Genomic DNA, 19383 nt, shown 5'->3' with positions numbered 1-19383 from the left:
GCAACCGCTAAGAATTTTTGTGCATCTTATCTTACCAACACGGTAGCAGCTCCCCATGGTAGGTGTGGAGTGCTGGCCAGAGGACGTTCAGAGTATACAATCAGGTAATTATCTTAGTAATGGAGCTCTACCTGGAATTGTAACTTGTGTATTGGTCGGAGTTGGCTCAATAGAAGTCATGTTAATTTTTAAAACGAACAATAAGACTGCTGAATAGTTTTTACTGATATTTCTTCTAATTTTCAATGATTTTATTTGCTTTATCTGATTGTTATAAAATAATAAAGTAGTAAAAAATCAGATCCAAACTATTCCAGTTACATGCTCCATTTTATTACTATCTTCACTACTCTTAATAATATAATCAAAACCACACTTTGAAGCAAATTCAGGTTCTTTATTCAAGCAATAAGGCATAATAGTAATAACATCTTGACTTCTAAAGAAATCAAAAATTTCAGTAACTTTCATTTCCAAAAACTCTAACTTGTTACACAACATTGCTGCATCTTGTTGTTTAAGTTATCCTGTGATATAATCCACTCCGTAAATAGGAATTGAACCTATCTTTAGAGTTTAATAAAATGGTAAGCTTGGAGAAACTTTATGAAAATTTTCTTATTTTATGAATAACTTAGGAATATCTTTTATAGTCTTCTACTCTAGCATTTCAATAAGAACTTATACTGGATTTTAGACTTCCTAGTCTACTAAAACTGCAAAAATATCTGCTGCAAATGCTAACAATTAATAAGAAGTTAAACTTTAATCTTCTACTTTTAATGGCAATGTAGATGTTAAAAAGTGTTTATAAGCAGTCAAAATACTAGATTCTTAATTTATAATCATTTGAAATGAAAAGTAAAAGTATTAATTTTTATATAATAAATCATGTCTTCAAAATTACTTCCACCGCCTACTAAACTTGACAATTTAATTGTAATTTATAAATTTATTCCATTCTTATTTCATACTAGCGTAGACAATCCAATTTAATTGATTTTTCAATTTCTCGTATCTCGAATTTTCTTAATTTTTACTTTTGTGATATAGCGAATTACGCTTCTACAAGCTGTCTTTTTTACATTTTAGAGTCCCTATTCTAGCAGTATATTTTTTCAATTGGTACAAAAAGTCTTGAGCATATTTAAGTATTTTTAAGTATTTTGAAATTATTAATTATAGAAGTAATAACTTCATTATGAATTTTTTAATTTTAAAAACATAACTACTGAATTTACAGTGTTTAATTTGATTTTATAGATTATATATTTTAAATGCATGGAACATGTTCTGTATTTAATTGTGATTATAATATTTAATTTTTAATCATTTCGCACGTTCGTAAAATTTGTGTCATATTCATTATTAAGGTTATGCAGACTAAATATAAGCAGTAAATATGACTTACAAGAACCAGTAACTTGAGAATTTATTCTAATAATAGCAACAAAGACTCGCACATCATCAGATATTTTAAAGTTTAAAAAATTACTATGTTTTAATCTACTATTTATGATGACTTTATTTACTAAAAATAAAGTTAATATAATACACATAACACTTTACAAAACGAGATAACTTTAATTATACATGCAGGTGATGGCGTTAAGTTAGTTATTTTATGAAAAATTTGTATAAATTAGTAATGATACCTATTATTATACTTATGTGTTTATAAATATCAGTAATAGTTATCTGTCAACAATATAAAATTCATTTTTAAATATTATTATTAATATTTTTTATTGTATTAGCAAACAAAATAAAAATAATCAATTACTTTTAAGTTATATAGAAGTCATTTACCTGATTACTTCATAAATTAATACCGCACTCACTCAATTTCTATTTCGGCATTAAAAAGTGCATCTAGTCTAGTAGCTAAAGGACGACCCAAACGAACGACTAGAACATCTAAATCACATAATATTAACTCTCTTATTGAGTGGAATTTTTATTTTATTAAATCACGATTCTTTGATTTTAAAAAATCAACTTAATGCAGAAATTTGTCAAAAGCAGAATCTTTTACATCATCATCTTCATACTTAAAATTTGTATCAGGAGCAAGTTTTTGCAACATAAAATGTGATTTTGTACACCAAAATAAACGAATTTTTGGCCAACGTAAAATTGCAGCTAAAAATTACTAGAGTAATTCTTATCTATTAAATATTTCATGTGGTTAATATTACATCTCTAGTAACATACCAGGTTATTAAAATACTGAATTTAACCGCTCTAACTGATAAAAAACACGTTTAGATATTAAGGAAGAAATAAGATCTGATTCAGATTTACGCTCTAAACCAAACTCCTATCCTAAAACATAGTCTGCCGTATTAATTAATTTAATTATTATTTATACATTAATATTATGTAAAAGTAAAGGAAGAGAAGATTTAAGTTCTCTAGAATCAACAACAATATACTTTTTACAGTTGCTTGGATTGATTTTAGTAATATATAATTACTTTGTTCGCAATAATGAAAATACTTAAGATTCGAATTTAGCACTTGCTGCTGTAATGTTAGAAATAAATGGAGTTGAAAGAATCAATATATTTTGACAATTTGATGAAATTTATTCTAATTGTCTTAGTACTGAAAGTGTTGGTGCAATAGATAAAATTGTATCATTTTGAGATATTTTAAATTTTTAGGATTATGGTGTTTCTAAACTGAAATTCGACCTAGAAGAGTAATATTTTGCATTAATCTTTACTTTTTAATTTAATACTAAATCTTAAGATGCTGATACTGTAAAGTTTAAGTATTATTCCAAATATTCATCAGTTGGAAATATTATAGAAATATATTCATATTGTTCTTCTATATCTTAAACAAATTAAAAAAGAGAGGCAGATTAATCAATACTATTTAATCTTTATTTAATTAACTAAAATTTATCACGGACTTAAGAAAAATCAAAGCCTTTAATTAAAAATTCTACAGTATCAATAAATTTCAAAATACGCTCTAAATGAAAAACAATATCAACTGCAGATGAAAACTCAATGAAATATATAAGTTATAAGATACAATGTATGAACTTATCAGTTGTGAAAATATAAGGTGACTTCTTGAACTAAGTAAATGATATCTTAGAAACTTGTAAAAAATATTCAGTTTTCCCTAATAAACAATAATTTTTAATAAGTTCAAACAAACACTCGATGCTATCTTCAATAAATTCATTTTTAAATGTAACCTCTTTAGAATTATCACAAATAAGTTCTAAGGCTACATTTTTTTCAGCTCTTGGTACTAAAAATAACCGATTTTAAGTAATCTATAATTTTATATGAGGCACAATATCTGCGACAGACGTATATTTTACTAGATAAAATGGAGAGTCATATAAAACTATTATCTTTCCTTTGAAATTTTAGCATAAATTGTTTAAGAGAATAATACATTGATTGTCTGGGTTTTCAGTTAGTAAAAAATCAAAGCTATTAATGTTTAGTATTTTTTATAAAAAATCAGTTTAAATTATTGCAGGACTGGTAACGATATGTTTCTCAGTCAAATATTATTCTTATCTTTAATACGGCAGCTTTTTCGAAAACACATTTTTAATATTGGAAACTTATAAGACAGATCCAATTAACTACTTAATTATAGGTTAAATATCCAGCCCCTCACTTAGCACAACTATCTAACTAACAGTAAGTAAACTAACTATTTTCTGATGATACTTCATGAATACCTACTCATTATAAATAGTATAATAATATCAATGATGTCACTCCTCGAAATCATCTAAACTACTTTCGGAGCTATCTTTAACGACAAAATCATCCTCCTCGTCCACACCGCCACGATCTGGCTGTGCATTAAATCTGTCAAACACAAATTATGCAGTTGTGCATTCAGAAACACGTTTATCATCTCGATTTCTAATCAGCCGTGGCAACCGGGCAGCAATCCCACGCCCATTAGTCACATAACACGTGTGCATCAATGAAAGCGATAGATTCGCAACTTTGACCTCCCAAACCTATGATTCTTCTGGATTTATCCAGAAATCAGGTCCTTACGTTCCCTGATAGCGCTCGCTAACACGAACATTGTTAGGCTAGCTATCCATCCGATTCCAACTTTAATCCTGCAGAAAGTCGTCAGACATTCCAGTTCCGATACATGTAACCGTTTAAAACTCATCACCATTACGCGCGGCCAGCAAATAACTCCCAATTACACCGGCACGTTTCCCCTTGCCGTACCAACCAGCCACCGGCACCAGATCGAAAGAATCGCCCACATTCTCTAAATAGTCTTTTTTAAGCTTTGTCCAGTGCCTACTTCGTCTATCTGGAGCATAGCGGCTCGCTTATGACTTAATTATTAGCCCTTCCGTCCGCGCAGTTATCGCTTCACTCAAAAGGTCCTATATCTCTTTTATATTTGAACATAATGTCGAACTCGACAGTTAAAACAGATTCTAGGAGTTAAAACAATTTTCTAGCAGAAATCTGCGCGTTTTCAGTGGCGCACCGAGCATTTCCACGCCATTCAAGCTCATTAAATCGAAGGCAAAAAAGACGATTTTTGCCGCATTTTGACTGGAATCGAAGATTTTAAGACGGCGAGAAAGGAACTGGAAAGGAAGAATTTATCCATTTTCGTCCACTGGAACTATCTCACCATCGATTACGAAATCTGGGTGTTTCGCTGCGTTCTAGACGCTTATCAGGACGTCTGGGAAGCGCTCTGACATGTTCTCCTGGGAGCGGCTGAAAATTTGCATTTTACCGTTTTTGGAATGAATTTAGGCTCGGAATCCGTCGTATTTGAACTCACAGAAGAAGTTTAAATTAGAAGTTAAAATCTCTTCAAAAGATGAAACCGGTTTCGCTAGCATTGGGAGAATGGGGATGAATGGTGTGATTTTAACAGTGTTAAGCTGTGTTAAATTTTCAGCTAAAAATGTTAAAGAAGGCACTTTGGCAAAGGCTTTTGACACCTCGATATAAGCTAATTAACGCAGATTAGTGTAAGAATATTCATGCTCTTGCTATTTAACTTTTTCGAGAATTTCATCTACAGAACCAGTTTAATTCAAACTGGTATCATCGCACAAATCCTCATCATCGTCATCTTCTCGTGTAAGGTCGTCTATGATTTTACTCGTAACGATGTTCTCTGCTATTTTCCCCCATGAACTATCCAGGTGCTTCTGGAGATTTTCAGTCGGTATATATTTAAATTTTAACTTGAAGTAACATAAGAAATCTGAAAGTGCAAATAAAATTGTCTTTCGCTATAACCCTAGTCGATTTTTTCCCAGTAAAAACCGTACAATATAACGATTTTCGATTCCAGATCCAGCTAATAGCAACTTTTTAATGATCGTCTACCTATCATATGATGAGTTATTACCAGCACAATCAGCAATTTAGAGGAAGTTACTAAACACTGCATCCAGTATTAGTTTTTTCGACTGAATAAACTGTTTTGGTTGTCGTTTCTTGAATATTTCGCAAGATATAGCTAGGTCACCAGTGGTTTATAAGCTTTGTTTTATCTCGTCCGTTTTAACTGAAAAAACATCAGAAATTGCTTTTCTGACGATCTACTCTCCGCAGGAAAGGAAGGAAACTCCATCAGCCCAAGGCTCACGGACCTAGTTGGACAGTAGCAACAATAATTTAGTTATATCGGATGGTGCTGTAATTGAAAGTTATATTAGCAACTTAGTGAAGATTTCTAATTTTTCGAGGCGTTTTGTCGTGGACTCAATTTAGAATAGGAATGCACAGATGATGCTGAAATTAGAAGATTATATAAGTGGTTAGTCTAGTGGCTTTTAAATAGGTTCTTAAGCCTTTTTTGTTTTCAAGATGATAGGATTTTTAAGGAATGACATTTTTAGAAATGAAATAAATATTATATTTAATATCATAATATGAATGACTCATTTACAAATATTATATATTTATTATTAAAATTTATACCTTTCCATCAAAATTCTGTTAATGGCTGATAAATAATAAATAATTTAGTAGAAGTAGTAGGAACTCTAAAACTTATCCCAACGTTTTTATGGTCTCTAAGCTGATCTTAAAGAACATAAAAGAGTTTTAGAGCAACTTGAATCACTTGAAGATTCTCGTATTTCCTATAGATTAATTGGAGATGTTTTGGCTAAATAAACTGTCGGTGAGGTAAAACCTATATTAGCAGAAATGATAGGTTAATTATAGAATGTTCTTGAGTAGCTTGAAAAAATGATTGATGCTAAGGCCAAGGACTTCAAGACTCTCTAAGCGTGAGTTATATTGATTTGAATTATATTGTACCAGAGTATTTTATCACTTTCGTTTTCACTATCATCTTCCTCATCTTCAGGTATTAAACCGCCATCCTCAGTAGCAATAAGATTCAGGGCACCTATTGAAACTCCATCAACAGATACATTTGTGCCACTGAACCTCAACATTCCTTATACTTATTATGTAAAGAAGCTCTATTAATCATCAATGCCCTTGAAATTGACTGTAACTGTCTTACTACACGAATACACATGATCCTCCAAAAGTTTTATGAACTTTTACTAAACTTCAAACTATTTTCCTTCAAATTCTCCTCTAATAAACTCGTTGTTAAGCGCATTTAGGAGAACTTAATACGTACTTGTCTTCTTTAAATATGTTATCAAAAATGGATCCATTTTAATGGAAAGGAAAATCACTCAATAACATAAAACCCTTAATTTTCAATTTATTTTTAAGCTACAGCCATATTCATGTATTTTTTAATGAATAATTCGTCATCTATAGATAACTGATCATTAAATATATCTTCCTTAATCGATTTCGTCTAAACTTCGACTGGGAATACTTAAAATGGGTCAGGTATATCTATATTTAAAGGAAGCTCAATTGGAACCTAAAATGGTTACACTATTTGAGACAATAAATGTTATTCTCCCTCTGAAATTAGAGGCATTTCTAATTAATTTATAATATATCTTATAAATGTTAAGTTTTACCAAATTAATGCAATAAAGTAATGATATCGTAGAAACTTATACAATTTAGATTTAATAAACAATGCGTATCCTTGCAGATGATATATTTTTTAATTTATAATAATAAATTGATAACAGAAAGGTTTTTGTAATGTTTGAAGGTCTACTATCCTGTGATCCAGCGTCGGATCACTTACTTCCCAAATCACTACTACCACTTTATTATGATTTTTTGTAAGAAGCCCAGGATAAACTTTAAAATGTACAGTAAGCTCTTATTCAAACAAAATTGAATAATTTCACAGATACTGTTTTACAATCAGAAATAAAACAGAAATAGATACTTTTTGATGAAATTTAGTCATTGTAAGTTTAGTATTTTCAATAAACATAGTTAACAGCATAGAGCTCTGATTAGTTTCAGCATCTCTAAAAGCAGTTTTTACGGTAATTAAAGGAGAATATTGTAAATCGTGAAAACGCGACTGAAAAAAATTATTAAAAAATGAGCATAGGGAATGTATTTAAAGGTGATTTTGATGACAAAGTTCAGATGCCGTAGAAATAATCAAAAAATGATATTGTAAAAGGATTGTAGTAGACTTTATCAAAGCTTTAAACCACTTCGGACGAAAAATTAAAGGATTTATCAGAGTAGATATTAAAATTAAATATTGAAAATTAGAAATTTAAATAAAAAATGAAGGAAATTGATTTTATTCATTAGTAGGAATTAGAAGCAGTAAAGTCGTTATAAAATATAGAGCCCTATAATGACATAGCAGTTTATTCTGCGAATGTAACTGATTCATAGGATGGCAATTAACTTAAAGTTTATTAAAACAAAATCCGATAATTAGAATCAGATTTATATGATAGCAAAGAAAAATCCAAAATATTGCAGGATACTCTTTTTGTTAAAGAAAAATTAATAAATATGTCGTTAAAAATAAATAACAAGCTAGGATAAATTACGAAAAGTAAAAAATTGATCTAGATAAATTAACCTTTACTTAGTAAATAAGATAATTAAAATTGTGCATAATCACCACAAACGGATGTCTAACTATAAATGCAGTTTAACCAGCTTAGTTAATTGAAATAACAAATAGATTAACTAGAATTAGAAAATATAGAATTAAAAGGTTACAGCAAAAACAAATAATTTAACATTGATTAGATCATTATGCCAACCAAGCAGATTTCTGATAGTAGCTTTTTACATTTCGTAAACGATGATAATTTAACAAGTGAGTTATCAACGAATAGTAATCTTAATACTTAGTAAAATATTTCTGAGGAACATACAGAAAATTAAATATGTAATCATCCAATAATTATCACTAAACTCTAAGAAGAAATAAAAGAGCTTAAAGAATCAAACAGTAATCTTGTTAATATGATAATGAACTTAAAATCTGGGGATTAAAATAAGGTATAATAAATGAAGAATGCTCCTCAACAACAGTTAACTAGTTATTAATAATAAAATGTTATAAAAAGTAGTGAAAAAACTTAAATAAATAATTAGCCTTAATCTAATAATTAAAATAATAATAATTTTAATTAATATTTTGAAAATAATATCTAAAGAAATAATTAAAACACATTACATGGATCATTAAATTAAAATAAGTAGTGTGAAGTACTCACTGAGTAATTTTAACCGGATGGTTAACCAAACAATATTAGTTAATATTAATCTAATGAGAATAACAGTTTAAATAATGCATATTAATAAAATTTATATTAAGGTGTTAATAATGCGAATACTTTGTAATACTAATAATAGTTAAATCAAAATTCTGGATATTAATTAGATTGCTAAGCAGAAACCTAAAGTAACATTTTGTCTAAATTATAATCTCCCAATCACGAAACAACATATAATAATTAATGTATAGATCATTAATTATTAAAGTCTAATGCAAATAATAAGAACAATAATTTTACAAATATACTATCTGATAATTAGGTTACATTTAATAGTAAGAGTTTAGATATCAATAGCTTATAACAATCAACTATTAGTCACATTGGTCTTGGTGATACTTAAGATAAAGATGCTTTTCCAAAGGATTATAATTAATATTCATTGTTTTCGAAAAATAGCTAAAGACCTGATGAAACTATGAGGTTATTTTCTGATAGTGATAATGATGGACTTTTCATGTTCAATGAGGATTTAATGAAGACTATAGAATGTTCTGAAGATGAATAAATTTACAATGATGACAACAATCCTAACGTAGTAAAATTATTGGAAAAGAATCACGAATTAGTTGAGTAAGTTAAAAGACTAAAAAGTAAGCTTCTTGAGATAAAGTAAAATTATTATGAATAACAATAAAAATCAGTGTTAAGTGATACTTAAATTAATGCTGAAAATCCAGATTAATATATCGATTCTTAGTGTTATTTTGAACATATTTTAAATGAGCAAAACGAACTCATTTAGGAGATCATTAAAAATGATTTTAAAAATTAAATTTAGGACAAGTTATAACCAATCATTCTTCCCAGCAGCGCTATCATTATTAACACAGAAGATGATCTAGATGAGAGACAAGTAAAACTGTTAAAAATATAATAAAATAGCTTCGGGTTGGAAGTTTTTGTTAATCCAACGATATCTGAGTTATCAAGTTTAGCTTAAAAAAATATATATGACTTTGATCCTAGTATAGTCGATAAAAATAACATTACAGACCAATTAAAACTAATACAAGTTCCTGCGCTGCCTAAATAGCCAATTCCCACTGGTTCCGAACAAAGCTAGCTGCTAATATAAGATTATATACGAATCTATGCCCCACACATTAATATGAATTTATATACTAAATAAGGAGTAGCTAAAAAATCATCATTTAAAAGCTCAAATTCCAATAACTCACTACAAAGTTAGCATAAACCAAAACCCATCCAGCAGCTCAAACCTTCCAAACCGATTTAAACTCTAAAAACGAAAAAACAGACATAAAGCTAACAAACTAAACTTGATGACAATTTTTTACTTGATAAGCATACTGCTTAGCGTGATTATGATAATCCTAATAAGAAATTTGCAGAACCTCAAAATCGTCCAACTTGCTCCCCTAATATAGAAGAAACAAAGGAGTAGCCTATTAATATTATCAATTTCCCCCTCTAAACACGAATTTTCACTAAGTTTATAGCCAAAATTTTTGGCGTTCAAATCGATCAGTCCCCGCAAGAACTGGAAACACTACTGCAAAGCAGGCTATAGACACTCCTCCAGGCCAGCCAGAATACTATTACCGCTCATGTGAGCCAGATTGCAGATTTGTAAGATAAAGTTTACGCGGTCAGTTTGGCGCAGTCGCGCATTCTATAGTAACATAACCAGGCAGTTCAGGTCGGGTTCGAGGCGCAAGAAACTGATATTTCTGCTGACTAAATCAGCTATTATATCCGGCCCATTCTCGTAAACTTGAATGTTCCATACAGTTCAAGTTTGAGCAAAGCAGATATGCTAAGCAAGTTGTAGCGCGTGTAAAAGGACCTCAAAAGCCGAATTTCTGACAAGGAAGCGCAGTTTCGCGAGCGACAAGAGATGCAGTTTTAGATCATTTGCATGCAGCCCCCGCAGGCTTCACACGTGGCTCCGCGACCACTCCTTATGCGACTTGACGGTCGCAATTGGAACAGCTACTTCCGCCGCAGCAACGCCGCACAGCGCGGGGTGCTCCCAGAGCTCATGGAGCGCAGCATGGTCGTCAGCTCGCTGAAGTGAGGAATCGAATCACTCACTCATTGCCAAAATGTGCGCCAAAAGCGACTGGATTTGATCAAATTCGGACTGTTCGAATATCACATATTCGGCAAAGTCGTTCAAAATAGAGTGCAGGATATCAGACTGATCTGACAGATTATTTAGAGTTTCTGGGGTTAGCTGCTGTGCATTTGACTCGTTTATTAGCGTTTTAAGTGTTGAAAACAGCTGGGCTTTGGTATCGTCGTAGAGCTGCTGGACTTTATTTTCAGTAAACAGGTCAAATTTTTTGTTCAATAGTTAATTTTTTTAATCTTACCGTATAAAAAGGTTTTATGATATTTTTTCCGTCAGTTCTGTGTAGTTTGATACTATTTCTATTATATCAACATTTTCTGAAAGTTATGCTAAAATTTAAGATTTGAGCTTATCACCAAGAGCTATTAACTATACTAAATTCTCAAATTCATCGTTGTTATACTTTTAGCTTACTTCCCTAGCAAGATCCAAAAAACACCCTAAAAGTTCCATTTTAGTAAAATTAATATTATTATATTAAATTATAATAATATATTATCAAAAATTATGACTGATAACCGTAAATTTTAAGTCTATATTTACTACCAGTTATTTAATACAGATACTGTTCGCATAGATACACCAATTCCAAAAGAGCTAGTAGAATATCTTGTACACAACATAAACTAGGATTCTAAGATAATTAATAACCTCACAATATTACCGAGGGCCTTTCCGAAGGCATCTGATGTTGTATATTTTAGCCCTCTGTTTGAGGTAGTAAAGTAAGAGTTACGACTATAAAATTGTTAACTAAGTGTAAAAATTAACGACGTATTGAGTTGTTTTAAAGGTACTAAGTTAAGCCTTTATGGGTGTCTAATAGGTGACAAATAAGTAGCAGATATAGTGCAATTTTTACGTGCTGGCAGATGTAGGATTCTAGATTTAAGAAAGAATTCATTTAATCGCGAGAGCAAGGAATTGATAATTTAAGAATCGCGGAAAGTCAAAGCTGAAGTAATATGGGATTGATAAGTGAAAGAAGAATTTAACAATAATTCGAAGGTTAACAATAATATAATAATTTAAAATTAGTAAAATACATATTTAAAGTTAAATTTTTAGGCAATTAAATAAACTATAACGATTCTAATGTTTGAGCAATCTTACTTTATTAAAGTTTTAGTACAGTTCATTGATTTGTTATGGAATATAGTTAAAAAATAATAATAAATCAATTTTTGGATAAACAAGGAAATTAAGGTATTAATTTAATTACTTACTTGTGTTTGATAAAGAGTACATTACGATATAATTATTGTATATACCCAGGTCAATGAAAATGAGAATAGAATTTTAATTACCGATTATTCAAAAAAGTTGGAATATAATATAACTTGATGATACAAACAAAATTTGTTTTATTTTTATATCATTTAGAACCTTAAAATTAACTAAACATTTTGCTAAAACTCTATAAAACAAGTTCTTATCTTTATTTTACTTTAAAGATACTCTATATATGATAGTAATTCATTTAGCATGAAGTACATATTTATTATGCCGATACAGAAGACATTAATTAATTGAACTATTTACTTACAGTAAACTAACATCACTACAACTTAAATCTAGAATATTAGCTGTTTTTGGATTTATAAAAAAACTAAATCACTTAAGAAAGTTTCATAAACTATTTAAATTATTTTTATTTCTTCAGATAGAATTTATCTAAAATAAATAAATTTTCAGGATAATATTGATTTTATTATGATAGACGATATGAGTATCCTTAAAGCGAATGGCTATTAAGAATCAAGTCATAAATATTTAGTAAAAATTATTGAATCTTAATTTTAATGATTAGTAATATATTATATAGATACAATAATATTTTATATTCAATTTGCGAAAGCCTCTAAAATGAAGTTAATACCTAGATTTTAAACTTTAATTTCAACAAATATATGTAACTCTCCATGTCCTTATTTTTCAGTAGCACATGATAACCTTATATCAATAGCTGGGGGTGGTGGACCATCGAAATCTGGTGTACCGAATATTGTTTAAATATTTAACTAACATGAAGAGATTGCATAATTTTCAACTTTCTAAGAGGCTAATTTTTATGTACTCAAAATCTAAAATTTTGTATTTTTAGCTGGTACAAATCATTTACGAAAACTTATACTTATAAAAAATAAAAAGTACAGTTTAAAGGAAACAAAAAAGATAGAAATAGATGAACCACGTGGATTTATAGAATGGAGGAATTTATTAATATTGGCTGAAAATATTACTATAAAAATATTTAACTTTGATCTCAAAATTATCAAATAGTTTTAAGTATCTGAAGATTGTGATGAATTATAAGAAAGAGTTATTGATATTTCGACGAATCAGCAAACAGAAAGGTTATTATTAGTAATAGTTACTAACAAATAGGTATATCATTATGATACTGGTATTGAATACAAGAATTATGGTCTATAACATACTATTGAAATATTCGAAAATCATAAATATAGAAAAATTGAATTTTTTACTGATGATTATTACTTTGCAATCTAGCACAAATAGAATTCATTGCTAGTGTTGGATGGGGGATTTGACCCTATTTTTTATATTAAGGTTCAATAAGAGATCGCTAATTTTGTATATAGTTCATAAGAGAAATTATTAGTCGTTGTTACTGTTACAGGTTTAGTAAAAGTATATAAGTTTATGAAACCAATGAAATTTAAACTTTTATGTCAAAAACATTCAAAAATAGATAATTTTATACATGATTTATCTTTTTATAGTGAGAGTGGTGAAATTATAATTTTAGGTGTTGATGGTTTCGAGACAATGAAAATAGCTGAAAAAGATTACAATTTACACATTGGTTGGATATTTATTATATTTTTAGTACTTGTTATGGGGATTTGGGTCAAATAAATTCGAGATTAAAATTTAAGACGATGAGTGATAACTTATATATTTTTCAGTAACATTTAGGATTGATTTTTATTTTGCTATATTTTATTCTATGATAGTAATTATATATTAAATTCAACCTAATCCTTAAGGGTGATATTGCGATAAAACGTCATATATCAATATTTTAGTAATTTGATACTATTTAAATATATTCTGCAAATAGTATATAGAAAAATCAATCAGTTTATGGTCTATATTGATATAAAACAATAGCAATACTTAAGGTAATAGCTGCAGCTATGAAAACGCTCAAATATTTAGTGGGCTTAGGCTATTAATTCATAGGCACAGTATCAGGAGTACTTTACTATTCATTATTTTCTTTGCATTTTCCACATCCACCTTGGTCACATTTACAATCCGCGCATTTTTTTTCACAAGGCATTTTCAAATATTTAAATTTTGTTAATGTTTATATATAAAAATGTATGGAATATTTATCAAACCTCTAACTTTATTCTATAGAAAAATCGACTTTCAAATATAAAATATAATTATATATGTTATCGCAATCACTTCTTAGTATAGAAATAATAACCAGCGGCAGCAAGTCCAGCAACTACACCGAGTGCAACAACTGGGTTCTTCATGGGGCATTTCTTGCAGCACTTTTTACCTTTACAGCATTTATCCTTACCATTTTCGCCTTAAGTCTACTCCTTAGTACATTTACCATCCTTGCAGCACTTGTCAGCCATTTTGTAAAGTGGTAAATTTTATAAGTAAATTCTAAATTTGTTAAATTAATAAGTATACTATATAATAGTAATATAAAATCATTTTTAATTCTTAAATTTTTTACTCAAAATTTCATCTACTTGCTCTTTGTATTTTGTTACACGCTGTTATTTAAGTTAATTTAGTGCTAGGCTAAACTATAATTATTCTATTTTATGCTATTATTTGAGACCAATTTCTCTGTTTCTTTTTACATTATTGTTATTCTCTTTCCATTTTTAGTAGTTTTAAATATCTTCCATTTTAGAATTTTATCTAAATTACTGCAAATTATTTTCTGCCGATTCCACATCAACTATTGAAAATTATTATTATTCTACTGATGAATCAAATGATTTACGCATAGGTTTATCTATGCTTCCGGTATAAAATTAATTAGGTGAATAAGCTAAACAAATCGGTGAGCAAAATGATGCTCTAGTAGTAAGTTTGCTTTTCTTTGCATTTTGTATGTTAACCATTTTACCTGCTCGTGATTAAAATGCCTTTATTATCGATGATGCAGGTAATAGTGTTAAATCAGTTTTCATTTATTTTAAAAATATGAGAGTAATATACTTATATATAAACATAATTTTTATAAATATTAATTTATTACATGCATATAATATTATTATTAATAAGATTATTAAAATGCCTGCTTCATTTTTTGGTGAGACTGAAATCAGAATGTATGATGGTTCCGTTAAATTACTGAAAGATATATGCGAAAAAGATTAATTAATGGGCGAAGATGGTACGGCTAGAACAGTATAGACTATTGCTTAAAAATCATGCAAATTGTTTAAAGTTACATATAATTAATATGTTGACGAAAAATTATTCACATCTGCTATTTAATGTTCATAAGATGCGGTATTAGTTCTAGTACCAGATGGTAATAGAATAAGTTCTCTTGTTATTTAAACAAACTCATAAAAACAATTTTTTGTTAAATATGTTGATCCTATTCTTAACCAAGATAAACGTGTAGAAAAAGTTGAGCAGAAAATCAAAACATTTTCAGCACCAGATGAGGCTTTAACGTTTGTATAAAACTCAATTCCTAACTTTTTATATGAACCTACTGTTTCAGAGTTTTTAAAATATTCTCAAGAAATTTAAGAATATTTTTATTTAATTAGACCTTTACTTCCAGTTCGTTTTACAGCTGCATAAACCGCTATTTAAAATTCCACTAAGCAGATTTTTGAATAGGGAAAAGAATTTGGACTTCGTTCAATGGATCTTCCTTGGTTTGCTGGACTATTTTTATCAGCTGGGTCAGGTGTAGGTGAGGAATTTTAAGTATCAACTAAAGATTTACATAAAGATGTTAATAAGGAACTTAATAGGATTTTCACATGTCTATAAAAAATATATTCTGCGACTTTAGTTGATACAGAAGGAATATATTTAATTAAATTAATAGGAGATAATAATATTTTGTGTAATTTTATGTCCGAGATGAGTCTTTATAATAAAGCAACTAAATAATTTACTAAAGATAAATTAAGATAAAACATTCGCTTAGAATCATTTTCTAGAATTAGAGGTCCATTTTTAGCTGGTATTATGGATGGTAGCTCAGATTATGGATTAGCAGATTAAAATTATGGTCTTGAATGCTATATTCGAGGACTACCAGCTGGATAGACTAGATCGGAGGTAGCAGATCTTTCCAGAAGTTGTTCCCTTGCTGTTGTAGAAAATGGTGAAAATTTAACCTTAGCTGGTGGTATGTTGTTTAGAATTCCTTGTATAAACAATCCCCCAAAAGATATACCGGGACTAGTTAGCTTAACTAGCTATCCTAACGAAGAAGGTTAGAGCACTTTGTTAGGCATGCCTATGTAAATGAAGATTGAAGATACGGGTAAAACTGGTGATTGCTTTGATGTTTAATGCGGAGGAAAAGTATTGCTTTCAGATTATACTGTAATTGGAATGTGAACGAAGTTTATTATTTGTAACTTTAAATGAACCACTAATCTAAAACAATTATTATGATTTAATCAATAATATTTTAAATAACTGATTCTTTCACTTCTATACAATCTATAGATACTTTCTAAATAAATTTGAAAAAAATAGTAATAAATCTTTATCATATACCTCTACATTTTACAAAACATGGTTACATAAACCACAATATTAATTATACTAAACCACAAAATAAATATCTATTATATTGTATATAATTATTTTACCGTAAATAGTTTGAATTCATATAGTTAGTTATTATATGAATATTAAATTATTATTTTCACTTCCAAATATAATCTAATTTTAAAATGTTTGCAAAAGAATTAGCTACAAAGCGTACTTCTGCACCGGTTGCCACTAATGGAAAATCTGTTGATTATACTGTCGGCTCTCAGATTGGTTCGATGCAATTCCACTCACTTCTCTCTACTGGTGTAGATTAATAGACACCATAAACCGTTTCTAACAACATTGTTAATTATATTAAATATCAACTTTGTAGAGATTCCTCTAATATTGACGTATTTGGTATGTTCTAAGCTACTTCAATGGCTCTTAGAAATAAGCTTATTGATAACTGGCAAGCCACTTATCGTGCTCAAATCCAGAATAAGGCTAGAACTATTAATTATTTATCTTTAGAATTTTTAATGGGCAGAGCTCTTACTAACTCTCTTTATAATTTAGAGGTTGGAAAAACTTATCATGAAGCTCTTAGAGATCTTGGTTTCAAGTTAGAGGATCTTCAGGCAGAAGAAATGGACGCTGGTCTTGGTAATGGTGGTCTTGGTCGCTTAGCTGCTTGCTTCATTGACTCTTTAGCCTGTATGGATATCCCTGCTTGGGGTTATGGTTTACGCTATAATTATGGTATGTTCAGATAAACAATTAAGGATGGTTATTAGCAAGAAGAACCAGATTATTGGTTAAAACATGGTACTCCTCTTCCGTTAGTTGAACGTTTAGACCGTGAATTTATCGTTCGTTTCGGTGGATGGACTGAAATGGTTGAAAATAAGAACAAAAAGTTAGAATTCAAATGGAGAGATGCACAGCTCATTAAAGCTGTAGCTTATGATTGCCTTTGCCCTGGCCATCACACCACTAATGTTGCTAACATACGTCTTTGGTCTGCTCGTCCTTATACTGAATTTGAACTTGGTGCTCACTGCTCTGGAGATTTCTATAATTCGGTTCGTGAGAAAGCTGATACTGAAAATATTACTTTCGTTCTTTATCCTAATGATTCTACTGAGAACGGTAAGAAATTAAGACTCAAACAAGAATATTTCTTTGTTTCTGCTTCTATTTAAGATATGATTGCTAGAGCTGCGGAAATGTAAATCGATCTTTCTGATTTCCACTAGCATTTCAGTGTTCAGTTAAATGATACACACCCTGCTTTAGGTATCCCTGAACTTATGCATCAACTAATTGATCATCATGACTTCTCCTGGGATTAAGCCTGGAGCGTTGTTACTAAGACTTTCTGTTATACCAACCATACTGTTTTACCTGAAGCTCTTGAAAAATGGCCAGTAAGCATCTGTAAGGAATTACTACCCAGACACACAGAAATTATGTTTGAAATTAACAGAAGATTCATAATTGAATGTAATGCTAAGAACTGCTCTGGCGATGCTGTTCGCGCTATGTCTCTTGTTGAAGAAGGCCACGCTTAATCTCTCAGAATGGCTAATCTTGCCATTGTTGGTTCACGTAAGGTTAACGGTGTAGCTGCTCTTCACTCGGATATTATTGTAAACTCTATTTTCATCGATTTCAATAAAATGTTCCCTGGTAAGTTTACCAATGTTACTAATGGTGTAACACCTAGAAGATGGATCGCCTAAGCAAATCCTTTGCTTTCTCATTTTATCACTAAAAATTTAAAGAAGGCTGGTTTCATTCAATCTGAACATGACTGGGTTGCTAATATGGATGTTTTAAAGAACTTAACCTCTTTGTAAAAAGATCCTCAGGCCCTTTAAGAATTATTATCTATCAAATAAGCGAACAAGCAGCGTCTTGCCTCTTACATTGAAAGACATGTATCCAACTGTGGTGGTAAGATACCTGAAACTATGATTTTTGACACTCAAGTTAAACGTATCCATGAATATAAGCGTCAGTAGATGAATATTATTCAGGCTATTTCTTTCTATTTGAAGTTAAAGCAGATGACTCCTGCGCAACGTAAAGAGAAGTTTGGTGCTGGTGTTTGTAAGATTTTCGCTGGTAAAGCCGCTTCTGCTTATGAGATGGCTAAATGTTTAATTAAGCTTATTAACGCTGTTGGTGATGTTGTTAATAATGATCCTGACACCAAGGACTACTTACGTGTCATCTTCATCCCTAACTACAATGTTTCCTCTGCTGAAATCATCTTCCCTGCTACTGATTTATCTGAATAGATATCTACTGCTGGTATGGAAGCTTCTGGTACTGGTAATATGAAAGCTTGTATGAATGGTGGTATTATCGTTGGTACTCTTGATGGTGCCAATGTTGAGATCTAAGAACACGTAGGTGAAGAATCCATCTTTATCTTTGGTGCTCTTGCTGATTAGGTAGATTTTATTAGAAGCGAATTTTAACAAGGTCGTTAAGTCGAACTTTGTTCTGACTTCAAGGAAGCTTTAGAAGCCATCAGAACTGGAATGTTTGGTAATACTGAATATTTCAGCATGGTTGTTAACAGACTTTAAAATGGTAACGATTTCTATCTTACTGCTGTTGATTTTGAAGCTTATAATGAAATCTATCTCGAGGATATCTTACCTGCTTACAAGGATAAAGGTACCTGGGCCGTCATGATGCTTAACAATGTTGCTAGAATGGGATTCTTCAGCTCTGATAGATCCATCTAAACATATTGTGATAACATTTGGAATATTAAGCCAATGTAAATTGCTGCCATGGGTAAGTGATTTTGAAATCATTTTATAGTAATTATATATAAATA

General features: G+C 30.0%; 12 protein-coding genes and 2 pseudogenes across 12 annotated transcripts; 6 read left to right on the top strand and 8 right to left on the bottom strand. All coding sequences in view use genetic code 6, as the record gives it.

Moving 5' to 3' along the window:
- Positions 1-297: 297 nt before the first annotated feature.
- Positions 298-849, bottom strand: SS50377_26866 (uncharacterized protein; the record flags this gene model as incomplete). The annotated part of the gene is made up of 1 exon (XM_067910670.1): positions 298-849. One exon carries the CDS (start codon positions 847-849, stop codon positions 298-300), a length of 552 nt encoding a protein of 183 aa, XP_067761357.1.
- A 988-nt stretch (positions 850-1837) lies between these two features.
- On the bottom strand, positions 1838-3709 carry SS50377_26865 (DNA repair protein (Rad1) domain-containing protein; the record flags this gene model as incomplete). The annotated part of the gene is made up of 1 exon (XM_067910669.1): positions 1838-3709. The coding sequence occupies one exon, from the start codon at positions 3707-3709 to the stop codon at positions 1838-1840; it is 1872 nt and encodes a 623-aa protein (XP_067761356.1).
- Positions 3710-3751: 42 nt separating this feature from the next.
- SS50377_26864 (DNA ligase) lies at positions 3752-5875 on the bottom strand (the record flags this gene model as incomplete). The annotated part of the gene is made up of 1 exon (XM_067910668.1): positions 3752-5875. The coding sequence occupies one exon, from the start codon at positions 5873-5875 to the stop codon at positions 3752-3754; it is 2124 nt and encodes a 707-aa protein (XP_067761355.1).
- A 109-nt stretch (positions 5876-5984) lies between these two features.
- Positions 5985-6281, top strand: SS50377_26863 (Prefoldin subunit 2; the record flags this gene model as incomplete). The annotated part of the gene is made up of 1 exon (XM_067910667.1): positions 5985-6281. One exon carries the CDS (start codon positions 5985-5987, stop codon positions 6279-6281), a length of 297 nt encoding a protein of 98 aa, XP_067761354.1.
- A 415-nt stretch (positions 6282-6696) lies between these two features.
- Positions 6697-6957, bottom strand: SS50377_26862 (uncharacterized protein; the record flags this gene model as incomplete). The annotated part of the gene is made up of 1 exon (XM_067910666.1): positions 6697-6957. One exon carries the CDS (start codon positions 6955-6957, stop codon positions 6697-6699), a length of 261 nt encoding a protein of 86 aa, XP_067761353.1.
- A 50-nt stretch (positions 6958-7007) lies between these two features.
- SS50377_26861 (uncharacterized protein) lies at positions 7008-10733 on the top strand (the record flags this gene model as incomplete). The annotated part of the gene is made up of 1 exon (XM_067910665.1): positions 7008-10733. The coding sequence occupies one exon, from the start codon at positions 7008-7010 to the stop codon at positions 10731-10733; it is 3726 nt and encodes a 1241-aa protein (XP_067761352.1).
- Positions 10734-10742: 9 nt separating this feature from the next.
- On the bottom strand, positions 10743-11243 carry SS50377_26860 (uncharacterized protein; the record flags this gene model as incomplete). The annotated part of the gene is made up of 1 exon (XM_067910664.1): positions 10743-11243. One exon carries the CDS (start codon positions 11241-11243, stop codon positions 10743-10745), a length of 501 nt encoding a protein of 166 aa, XP_067761351.1.
- A 54-nt stretch (positions 11244-11297) lies between these two features.
- Positions 11298-11765, top strand: SS50377_26859 (uncharacterized protein; the record flags this gene model as incomplete). The annotated part of the gene is made up of 1 exon (XM_067910663.1): positions 11298-11765. The coding sequence occupies one exon, from the start codon at positions 11298-11300 to the stop codon at positions 11763-11765; it is 468 nt and encodes a 155-aa protein (XP_067761350.1).
- An 891-nt stretch (positions 11766-12656) lies between these two features.
- SS50377_26858 (uncharacterized protein) lies at positions 12657-13700 on the top strand (the record flags this gene model as incomplete). Its single annotated transcript, XM_067910662.1, has 1 exon — positions 12657-13700. The coding sequence occupies one exon, from the start codon at positions 12657-12659 to the stop codon at positions 13698-13700; it is 1044 nt and encodes a 347-aa protein (XP_067761349.1).
- A 190-nt stretch (positions 13701-13890) lies between these two features.
- SS50377_26857 (Cysteine-rich membrane protein 2) lies at positions 13891-14100 on the bottom strand (annotated as a pseudogene).
- Positions 14101-14227: 127 nt separating this feature from the next.
- Positions 14228-14413, bottom strand: SS50377_26856 (Cysteine-rich membrane protein 2; annotated as a pseudogene).
- A 78-nt stretch (positions 14414-14491) lies between these two features.
- On the bottom strand, positions 14492-14983 carry SS50377_26855 (uncharacterized protein; the record flags this gene model as incomplete). Its single annotated transcript, XM_067910661.1, has 1 exon — positions 14492-14983. The coding sequence occupies one exon, from the start codon at positions 14981-14983 to the stop codon at positions 14492-14494; it is 492 nt and encodes a 163-aa protein (XP_067761348.1).
- A 103-nt stretch (positions 14984-15086) lies between these two features.
- SS50377_26854 (Homing endonuclease) lies at positions 15087-16385 on the top strand (the record flags this gene model as incomplete). Its single annotated transcript, XM_067910660.1, has 1 exon — positions 15087-16385. One exon carries the CDS (start codon positions 15087-15089, stop codon positions 16383-16385), a length of 1299 nt encoding a protein of 432 aa, XP_067761347.1.
- Positions 16386-16726: 341 nt separating this feature from the next.
- Positions 16727-19348, top strand: SS50377_26853 (Glycogen phosphorylase; the record flags this gene model as incomplete). The annotated part of the gene is made up of 1 exon (XM_067910659.1): positions 16727-19348. One exon carries the CDS (start codon positions 16727-16729, stop codon positions 19346-19348), a length of 2622 nt encoding a protein of 873 aa, XP_067761346.1.
- Positions 19349-19383: the final 35 nt, after the last annotated feature.

The sequence above is a fragment of the Spironucleus salmonicida genome, chromosome 7 (genome assembly GCF_000497125.1).
Source record: "Spironucleus salmonicida strain ATCC 50377 chromosome 7, whole genome shotgun sequence".
In the NCBI taxonomy this organism is placed as follows: domain Eukaryota; phylum Fornicata; order Diplomonadida; family Hexamitidae; genus Spironucleus; species Spironucleus salmonicida.
The sequence above is the reverse complement of the archived record's forward strand: the minus strand, read 5'-3'. Positions and strand labels throughout refer to the sequence as shown.